At 44.1% G+C, this 10,459-nt stretch overlaps 1 protein-coding gene across 1 annotated transcript in view; it reads left to right on the top strand.

The window, feature by feature from the left end:
* The first annotated feature begins 337 nt into the window (after window positions 1-337).
* Window positions 338-10,459, top strand: part of CTNND1 (catenin delta 1) — a 22,967-nt gene continuing 12,845 nt past the window's right edge. The window contains exons 1-6 of the mRNA XM_042782704.1: window positions 338-532; window positions 2,663-2,734; window positions 3,518-3,670; window positions 4,088-4,620; window positions 7,892-8,355; window positions 9,589-9,772. Of these exons, the coding sequence (XP_042638638.1) occupies window positions 338-532; window positions 2,663-2,734; window positions 3,518-3,670; window positions 4,088-4,620; window positions 7,892-8,355; window positions 9,589-9,772 (1,601 nt within the window). The remainder of the gene's footprint in view (window positions 533-2,662; window positions 2,735-3,517; window positions 3,671-4,087; window positions 4,621-7,891; window positions 8,356-9,588; window positions 9,773-10,459) is intronic.

Here is a 10,459-nt window from a genome sequence, read left to right as displayed (position 1 = left end):
ACAGTGTAGATGGTTGGCTGTAGTTGCACCTTCCCATAGTTGTTTCCGGTGGGATGTTGAGGAGGGTAGTGGGAAAGGATCCTGCTTGAACAGACACTGGTGATGGCTCTCAGGCTCGGTGGTGGCTTGCTTTCTGCACTGCAGAGAACCATGAGAGGGCATCTTTGGCTCTGGGATTAATAATTCTTCTGTCTTCTCTGACCTGTGACCTTTTCTCTCCTCTCTTTACCCTCTCCCAGTAGTGTGAAGTGAGGGGAGCAGTCTCCCTCCTTCCTCCTCCCTCTGTGATCCACCTTCCTTTTTACCCTGCCTTGCGGCGGCTCCGCCCCTTACCGTCATGGACGACTCAGAGGTGGAGTCGACCGCCAGCATCTTGGCCTCTGTGAAGGAACAAGAGGCCCAGTTTGAGAAGCTGACCCGGGCGCTGGAGGAGGAACGGCGCCACGTCTCGGCGCAACTGGAACGCGTCCGGGTCTCACCACAAGATGCCAACCCACTCATGGCCAACGGCACCCTCACCCGCCGGCATCAGGTAACCCCTCTTTCCACCAGACCTGCAGGTAGGACTCCGACAAGGTCACAGAGGTCCTTCTTTGGAAGCTGCTCTCCTGATGGTGATGGGCTCAGTGCCCATGCTTCATGATGAACCTTCCTAAAAACCAGACTCTCTGCTGCGGAGTCAATTCTGACTCAGAGCAACCCTGTAGGACAGATAGAGCTGCCCAGTGAGGTTTGAATCTTCCTGGGGGTGATAAATACTGACTAAGAGGTAGGGAATGTTGCCGCTGTGCTGAACTGGGTGGACTTTTCACTGGAAGCATCCATCTGACTTCCTGTTTTGCTGGAGTGGGGTTTCTGATACAATTCTAGTAATGGTCGGTTATGTTGTTTGGAGCTGTACTCAGGTTACTTCTGTTTTCTTTGATTTTTCTTGGTATTAAAGATTCAGGAAAGTAACTACCTGCTTGGTGATTGGGGAAGCCGGGCGTCTTGTACTCCGAGTCCCAGTTCAGTTGCCCTCAGGAAAAGTCTGTGCTCAGAAGGTGTGACAATGCCTTTGTTTTGTGTATTCCTGTCCCGTACTGTCCTAGTGTGCTGATTTTGTTGGTTGTGTACATCATATCTTGGAGGAAGGCTCATTGGTAATTCTGTTGGTTAGAGTTGGAGAGGAGTATCCTGCTGATGTTTAACCCAAATAACCACAGGAGCCAGTGGTCTCTGAGGTTAGTTGGCTCTGGGATGGGACTGGGGAGAGTTAGTGGTGGAAATGAGAAGTATCTTGTGTTTCCTGTGTCTCTGTAGTCTGACTTCATTGTGATGTAATCTGTCTGAGGTTTTTGTCTTTGACTGTATGTGTGTGTGTGTGTGTGTGTGTATAGGTGTGAGTGAGCAGTAGTCATTGCCTGATAGACTTGCATCTTAAGAGATCTTTGTGAGGGAACCAGAACAGTGCTCATGCTCCAGTAGTCCTTTTCATTGATTACTTAATTATTTATATTTTGAGACAGAAGAGATGGTCCTTCATACTGAGGAGTCTTACAATTTTGAGTGAGAAGACAGATTTCCAATTGGGATGATCAGCAATTTGAAGAAGGCTGTGTATATGCAATATTCCCAGGAATTTGGTAGGAACTGGAATAGAGAGTTAGGAATGAGAGATACATATGAAAAGGGGGAGAGCAAAGTTTCAGGCTCAGGCTGTGGTGGGGAATTCCAGGATTTAGTGCATGGTTTCTCTCTTTCACTTGCTCATTCTTTTTTTTTTTTTTTTTTTTTTTTTTTTTTTTATTTTTAGCTTCTGCTCAGCAATGATACTGATACCACACCCTTCCTTTTTCCTGAAAGCAATGTTGAATTTCCTCTCCCTGTAGCATTATACTCCCTATGTAATGGGGACAGGGTGGGGAAGGGGGAGAGTCTCCCAAGGTAGCTGGATCTCACTGTAGAAGAAGCAGGCAAACCCAGTTTTACATGGCATGATGTTATTAGATTATTTTCTGCTACTTGAGACAGAACAACTGTTTGGAATGTTATGGCTCTAATAATTGATGATAAAGATGTTGAAGGGTCTTCTTGTTTAAGGGGAGTTGAGGTATTTGCTCTTTTCTAAATACTTAGATACTCACATCTCTTGCTATCTTAAAAAAGCTGCCTGGTGTGGGGGTTTCCACTGGTAATGGAGCATGAAGATGCATGTAACAATAAAGAAGGCTTTTTGGAAACCCCCAACCTAGTCTTTCCAACTTTCCATACATTTTAACTGCTTTTCTGAAAGGTTGGATGTTGGGGAACTTAATCTGAGTATCAACTCTTTGTTTAGCTAATAGTTTTTGAGTGCCTGTTATGTGCCAGGCATTGTTCAAGGCACCAGGGACGTATCAGTGAACAAAAGAGACCCCAAAAACCTCTCTGCCCTCAATGGAGCTTACGTTCTTATGTTCCAGAGACCCAGTCCGCCAGAGTTCCAGGCCTGATTCCAATTTTGATGAAAGTGCTAAGACTAAGGAGTGATGTGGTTCTTTTATGAGTACTGACACAAGGACTCCAGGCCACAAATATCTTCTTGAAAGCCCTTTTCCTGTTTGGAAAAAAAGATCATTTATGTTTGATAGAGCAAAGGAAGGCCACAAAATGAATTGTCTTCTTGTGGGCTATGTTTCAGAACGGCCGGTTTGTGGGCGATGCTGACCTTGAGAGACAGAAATTTTCAGATCTGAAACTCAACGGACCCCAGGTAATTGTTTTGGCCCAGGGCCTGGGTTACTTCATTCATTTCTTTTTACTCCTCCAGCCAGTAAGATCATATTAGTGTCTTGTAAAGTGCCTGGCACATTATAATGACCCATTAACATCAGTTTCTTTTAGTTGGGAACATAAATCAGTAGATTTTCAAAGTATATACGTAGTTTGGGAGCTCTGGTGGCGTAGTGTCTAAGGCATTTGACTGCTAACCAGAGAAGGCTGGAGGTTCAAACCCACCATCCACTCCTTGGAAGGAAGACTGGGCAGTCTGCTTCCATAGAGATACTGCCTCCGAAACCCAAGGAGAGGTCGCTATCAGTCGGATCAGACTCAAAGCAATGAGTTTGGTTTTATATGTAGTTCTGTTTTAGAACGAACCTTGATGACCACTGATCTTTATCACCTAGTACACCCCTCCTCATGTAATTCCTCAATCCCTGCATTCTTTTTCTAGAGAAAATGTGCTTTCTACTTTACAGAAAACCCTTCTTATAGCCTGGCTGGTCTTGAGCCTTGTTATGTGCTGTTGAGTCGGCCCTGACTCACAGTGACCCCTCCTTGGGTTTCCGAGGCGGTATCACTACGGAAGTAGATTGCCCAACCTTCCTTCTGAGGAGTGGCTGGTGGGTTTGAACCACCAGCCTTCTGGTTAGCAGTCAAGTAGAAGGTACTTAAGGAATCCATGTCCCCAGGGGCTCCTACGCTTCTCATTGGGTTGAGTTGTTAATGTATGTGGCTTAATAGTAGCTTCTTCCTTTTCCTCTTTTATACACAGGATCATAGTCACCTTCTGTACAGTACCATCCCCAGAATGCAGGAGCCTGGGCAGATTGTGGAGACCTATACTGAGGAGGACCCTGAGGGAGCCATGTCTGTTGTCTCTGTGGAGACATCTGATGATGGAACCACTCGGCGCACAGAGACCACAGTAAGTTAAAACCGACTAAGGTCTGGGAGTGTGGAAGAGGTCTTCCCATGGTCTCTATTAGGGGAGGGGTTGAGCACTTAATTAGGGTGGATGCAGGCCATTAATCTAAGGGGATGATATAAGGAAAATCATCGCTAGCTAGATAGGGAAGATAAAAGGAGAGGTATGGGAAAATGGTTGGAACAGGGAAGAGAGGAGGTATGTCAAGGTCTGCAGTAGCTTCCTTACAGGGTACTTTTCCTGCTTGGGGACTTTCTGTAAGTTGAAAAGAAAGGTAGGTGCTACATTTAAGGCATTTCTTGGTAAAGAGAGCTGGAGATTGGAGTTTATTTCTTTTCTTAGAGTGTTCTGGAATTTAAGGTTATATCGCTCATTTCCTTCATGAGTTTGTTTTCTTTGTCTTGTTCTTACTTGAAGGTCAAGAAAGTAGTGAAGACTGTGACGACACGGACAGTACAGCCAGTCCCTGTGGGGCCAGATGGGCTGCCTGTGGATGCCTCCTCAGTTTCAAACAACTATATCCAGACTCTGGGTCGTGACTTCCGCAAGAATGGCAATGGGGGGCCTGGTCCCTATGTGGGGCAGGCAGGCACTGCTACCCTTCCCAGGAACTTCCACTACCCTCCTGATGGATATAGCCGCCACTACGAAGATGGTTATCCAAGTGGCAGTGACAACTACGGAAGTCTGTCTCGGGTGACCCGCATTGATGAGCGGTACAGGCCCAGCATGGAGGGCTACCGGGCACCTAGTAGGCAGGATGTCTATGGGCCCCAGCCCCAGGTGCGGGTGGGTGGAAGCAGTGTGGATCTGCATCGCTTTCATCCAGAGCCTTATGGGCTGGAGGATGATCAGCGCAGCATGGGCTATGATGACCTGGATTATGGCATGATGTCTGATTACGGCACCGCCCGTCGTACTGGGACATCTGACCCTCGCCGACGCCTAAGGTAGGCAAGAGTTTGGGGGAGAGAGTGGATCTTTCCAAGATGGGAAAATGGGGTCGTTCTTACTTCTAAAAGCTTTTTTGGGCTCAGAGACATTTGTAACCCTCTACCCCCCTGTTTTTTTTTTTTTTTTTTTTGTTAGAAGTCAGCCCTGTCCTTCCCTTCTGACTTGACTTACCATATTATCTCTTTTTTTTTTTTTTGTTATAAAAGTCATATATGCTAATTATAGAAAATGACTTGTGAAGGTTATTGGTATATGTCCTAAAGAATGGACATATACTAATATGTCCAGAGGGTTCCTGCTATTTCTGGCTAAAATCTGACCCTCTTTTGGTACTAGAGAGCAGTACAAATGTGCCTGCTGACTGAGGTTATGGAATAGCTACTTAACTTGTTCTGGGAGTTTCTATAGCTTCTGATTTGGAATTAAGAACAAGGATGAGGGTTTTAGCTTTCAGGGCCAGAATAAGTAGTTTCAGACCTTTGTGGTTTTAATTCCAAAGTTGACAACACACTTTGACATTACAATGTGTGCTTAGGGTGTTATATTGATTATCGAGTGAAATGAGGATGGCATCCTTAGAGGGTGATTACATTAGTGTGACTCTGAAAGGTCACTAAGCAACTGCCTATACTGACTTCACTAGTGCTGGTCCCTGGGGAGCCTATGATGATGTGTGACAAGGGAGTGATTGATGTTAGAACTGGAGGATGGCTTGTCTTGGGAGAACACTTTATTATTTTTTATCTTAGGGTTGGCAAACTTTTCTGTAAAGGACCAGATAGTAACTATTTTAGGCTTTGTGGGCCATATATCATCTTTTTCATATGTTCTTGTTTGTTTTTTTATAACCTTTTAAAAATATAAAAACCATTCTTAGTTCTGGGGTTGTATAAAAACAGGTTTGGCCTTGAGGTTGCCGACCCCGGCTTTAGAGTAAACCAAAGATAGTGTTTCCAGGCAAAGAGAAATAATAAGAAGCAAAGGAATGTTTATGGTTGTCTTGATGGAAAGGGTATGCTGGCAGCTGTTGCCGAATTTCTCTCTGAGGTCACGACCTTGTAAAGCAAATGCCTTGGTGCTTATTTTCCTAATACACTCGGTAGCTTTGGTTAACAGTCTAGGCACAAAGGTAAAGGCCCCATTACCCAAGCCTGAGTCACCCACCCTTCAGGTGGATAGCTAATCCAACTCCCATGATGACTCACCTTTTATTCCTGGAGGGACACACAGATCTCAGCAGTGCAACCTAGAGCAGTGAGTAGATAGCAACTACCACTGAGGGAGTGGGGCCCAGCGTGTTGGCTGGAATACAAGTCTGCTTTCTGACTTCCTCATTAGTAAAGAGTGATTAGACCCAGCGGGGTGCTGGAGGCCAGGTCATTCTCTGTTGTGCATAGCTGTGGCACTTGGTATAAAGAGAGAAGGTTTGAGGCCTGGGCTTTGGATTTGTTCCGGAGTTGCCTTGGACTTAGAAACCTGCTTGTCTAGCAAGAACATTAGCTGCTTCCTGTTCCAGGCCCAGGAGAGTAATCAAAGGTCAAACTGGAACAGCCAAGCAGAGTAGTAGTGGAAAAAGTACTGGACTACTTGACCTTGGTTCTAATTGTGCCTCTCCCACTAGCTGTGTAGCCTTAAGCAAGTCATTTAATCTTTCTGGCCCAGCTTTGCTATTTGAAAAACAAAGGAAAGAATGTTGTGAGCTATTGCCTGTAAAAGAAGGAAATACCAGGTAGATTTCTCTGAGTGACCATAATCTTGGTTATGGTAATTGTTTTTGTAACTACTATTAAAATAATAGTAAAAATAAAGCCAGTTCAGTATACCAGAAATCAAACTCACTGCCGGGGAGTGGGACCGGACTCATAGTGACCTCTCCTTGGGTTTCCGAGAGACGGTCAGTATAGAACTTGATAATCCCAGAAAAGAGTTATCATTCCTTAATAAACTACCACTTTTAATATTTCGGCCCACATTCTTCCAGTTTTTTCCTATGTATATGGATATGCACTGGCTTTATTTTTCTTCCAATATGGAAACTTATCCTACTGTAGAAACCTAATTTTAAAACTTAACTGTATAACCTGTTTGTTTTATTACAGTGATACCTTAAAGTAGTCTTGATGATTTTTACTAAATGGTTTGGCCATCTGAATCACTGTTTGAGTGGTTGCTGTTGATACCTATCAGGCCCGCTCTCTGCTCAGGCTAACCTGGAGGGAATGGTGACAAGGGGAGTGGTTTTGTGAAACAAACAACGGGCTTAATTGGAGAGTTCCATACAAGAGACTCTCCTTTCTCCTGTGGGAGCGCCACGCAAGATGAGCTCACAGATGATGGGGTCTCTTCCTTCCTGGTGGTTATGAATAAATAATAGTGTGACAGACCCCCTCTAGTGGTTGTCGCTAGTTCTGATACAGGAAGGAAATCTCTCAGGTTTGACTTTTGCCTTCAATTTCTTTGTCTTTGTTTCTGTTCTTTGTGGCTGGGTATCCCAAATGTGATATTGATCAGTAGTCTGCATTTTGGCAGAGAGAATCTTTGGACATTGGAGGATGGAAATCATACCTCAAGCATATTTGTTGAGTAGCAGAGATGGCTCTGCGATGAATTATAAAAGTTAATGTTCTGGTTTATACCTCATCAACATCAAAGCCAGGTCCTTATATGATGTAGCAAGAAGTACTTTAATGTTTTTATTCTATCAGTCCTTTTCTAATTTCCAAGTTAGGATAGGGAGAAGGTTGAATATAAAATGTGCTTTAAGGATTTTATCCTCCCAGCTGTTTCCTGGTGTAAATGCCTCATTTCCTGTTTAGCTAAGGACTTGTAAGAATTGTTCTCAGGCTTTGTTTGCCATCTTCTGAGACTGAGTCAGTTACTTCGGTTAACTCTGCTGTGAGAAGGTTTATTTGAATCTCCATCCAGAGAAATTGATAGTTGTCAGGTATCATTCAAATGCTAACTAGTCGGGGTTTGCTTCTTTTTTTGTGATTAACCTCTGTGAATGCTTTGTTACTTTCATACCTGGCCTTCACCACAGGAAAAAAAAGGTAGTTTTAATCTAATTACAGATGACTTTAAAATAATTTCCTTAATCGTTTTTGTCTTATTAAGAAAACTTGATCAATATTTCATGTAAAGGAGAGATAAAATCAGTATGTTAAAGCTGGGGTTACTCCTGCCTTGAAGATGAGGGGTAAGAGGAGTGCCCAGGAAGCCAGACCTGAGGGCTTGACATCTTCTTTTGGTTCTTCTAAAACCTTGCAGAAGTTATGAAGACATGATCGGTGAGGAGGTGCCATCGGACCAGTATTACTGGGCTCCTTTGGCCCAGCATGAACGGGGAAGTTTAGCAAGCTTGGATAGCCTGCGCAAGGGCGGGCCCCCGCCTCCCAGTTGGAGACAACCAGAGTTGCCGGAGGTGATAGCCATGTTGGGTTTCCGCTTGGATGCTGTCAAGTCCAACGCAGCTGCATACCTGCAGCATTTGTGCTACCGGAATGACAAGGTGAAGACTGATGTGCGGAAGCTCAAGGGCATCCCAGTGCTGGTGGGATTGTTAGACCATCCAAAAAAGGAAGTGCACCTTGGAGCCTGTGGAGCGCTCAAGAATATCTCTTTTGGGCGTGACCAGGATAACAAGATTGCCATAAAAAACTGTGATGGTGTACCTGCCCTTGTGCGGTTGCTCCGAAAGGCTCGTGATATGGACCTTACTGAGGTTATTACTGGTGAGTTCTCTGCCAAAAGGAAACTGCTAGGTTAGGGGCACTATTACTTAGAGATGTTGAGCTGGAAGGGTTTCTAGTCCTTTTACTTCTTACTGGAATTTGTGAACTGGAGGTGGCCCTTGGGCCGAATACATCTCACAGATTTGTTTGGGTCACACAAAGTTTTTAAAATTTCTTTAGAATTAGTGCTAATAATTAAAATTTAGGAGCTCTGGTAGCATAGTGCCTAAGGCACTTGATGCTAACCAGAAGGCTGGCGGTTCAAACCCACCAACCACTCCTCTGAAGGAAAATGGGGCAATCTACTTTCATAGTGATACTGCCTCAGAAACCCAAGGAGGGGTCGCTATGAGTTGGGTCCAACTCGACGGCACGTAACAACAACAATTAAAATTTAGGAGATTTAACTTAAAATTCTAGATTCCCGACTTCTCCGAAAAACGTGGAAGAGCTGTCTTACTGTGTGGCAATTGTTGGTCTGCCCTTCCTGGGGTGTATGTTCTTCAGTTTGCAGCAATTCTAGCACGTCCTGCTATCTCTGACCAAATAGGAAGACATCTCTCATACATCAAAATTGAGAGTCCATTGCCATTTTATCCATGTTCTTATAATTTCTAGTATCTACAAGTCTTACTTGCCTGGTTTGTAGAGACATTTGAGCTTACAGCCCTTGCTTTGAAACAGTGATTTTTCAGTTGGTGACTTGTGACCCGTTAGTGTGTATTGAAACAGTTTTGTGGGTCACAGTCAATATAACAAGAGAAAGAAACAAATATAGTATATAGCCCTGTGGTTCTCAGGGTGGCAGGGGCTAGTGATTTTGTACCCTAGGGGACATTTGTAATGTCTGGAGATATTTTTGGTTGTCACTAGTGCTGCTGGCATCTAATGAGTAGAAGCCAGGATACTGCTAAATATTTAGCAGTTGAGAGGACTGCTCCCCACAAAAAAGAATTACCCAGTCCAAAATGTCAGTCATGCCAAGGTTGAGAAAGCTGGTCATAGGTATATATTGAGAACACTGCTTTATGGTATGTATTGTTTTATGAAACTTTATTAATGTTTTCAACAAGCCATGATATCAAATAAATTTCTTACTCTGGGTCACAAACAAAAGCTTGAATACCACTGCAAGTGATTGAGGAAGGCAGAAATGATAGAAGGGGAATTCTTTCTGGCATTCTTCAGAATACTGCCTTGCATGCTGGTAAGCTGACCCATTGTCTCTGTCAGGAACCCTGTGGAATCTCTCATCCCATGACTCAATCAAAATGGAGATTGTGGACCACGCGCTGCATGCTCTGACAGATGAAGTGATCATTCCGCATTCTGGCTGGGAGCGGGAACCTAATGAAGATTGTAAGCCTCGCCACATTGAGTGGGAGTCGGTGCTCACCAACACAGCTGGCTGCCTTAGGTAACAGTAGGGGCTTTGAGAGTATGAAGATTAAATTTTTGAGGACTGACATAGATTTTAAAAAATGAGTAAATTCTTTAGCCTGCCATGTATCCTTTACCCCTATCTGTATTGCATACTGTGACTCTCATCTGTTTTTCAATCTTTGTCGTTACTCCCTCTTGTGTACCTCAAGTCAGGCTGTGACAAATGCAACAAAACAGGTACAGGCTACGGGGTGGATGGAGGTGCCATGGAGAAGTCTCTTTCTCTTTCTGTCGTGTACTGCTCATTTCTCTTGATTAATCTCTGGAGACGGAGCATTTCGTGAATGTGTTCTTGATTGTGTCTTCCTATACCCTTTGGCAGCGTAGTGCTTAAGGCACTTGACTGCGAACCTGAAGGCTAGTGGTTCAAACCCACCAGCCACTCCTTGGAAGGAAGGTTGGGCAATCTATTTCTGTAGTGATACCACCTTGGAAACCCAAGGAGGGGTCGCTATGAGTTGGATTAAATTTTAACTCGACTCTACAGCACATAGTAACAACAGTACCCTACAAATGTTGCAGTATGTTCTTTTTTTTTTTAAAGTTTCATTTATTTTGTTGTTGAGTATGTTGTTGTTGTTGTTGTTGTTTGCCGTCGAGTCGGCCCCAACTCATAGCGACCCCTCCTTGGGTTTCCGAGGCAGTATCACTACGGAAGTAG

The sequence above is a fragment of the Orycteropus afer genome, unplaced genomic scaffold, assembly GCF_000298275.1.
Source record: "Orycteropus afer afer isolate SDZICR_OR568_19922 unplaced genomic scaffold, OryAfe1.0 scaffold00419, whole genome shotgun sequence".
NCBI classification, from domain to species: domain Eukaryota; kingdom Metazoa; phylum Chordata; class Mammalia; order Tubulidentata; family Orycteropodidae; genus Orycteropus; species Orycteropus afer.
The sequence above is the reverse complement of the archived record's forward strand: the minus strand, read 5'-3'. Positions and strand labels throughout refer to the sequence as shown.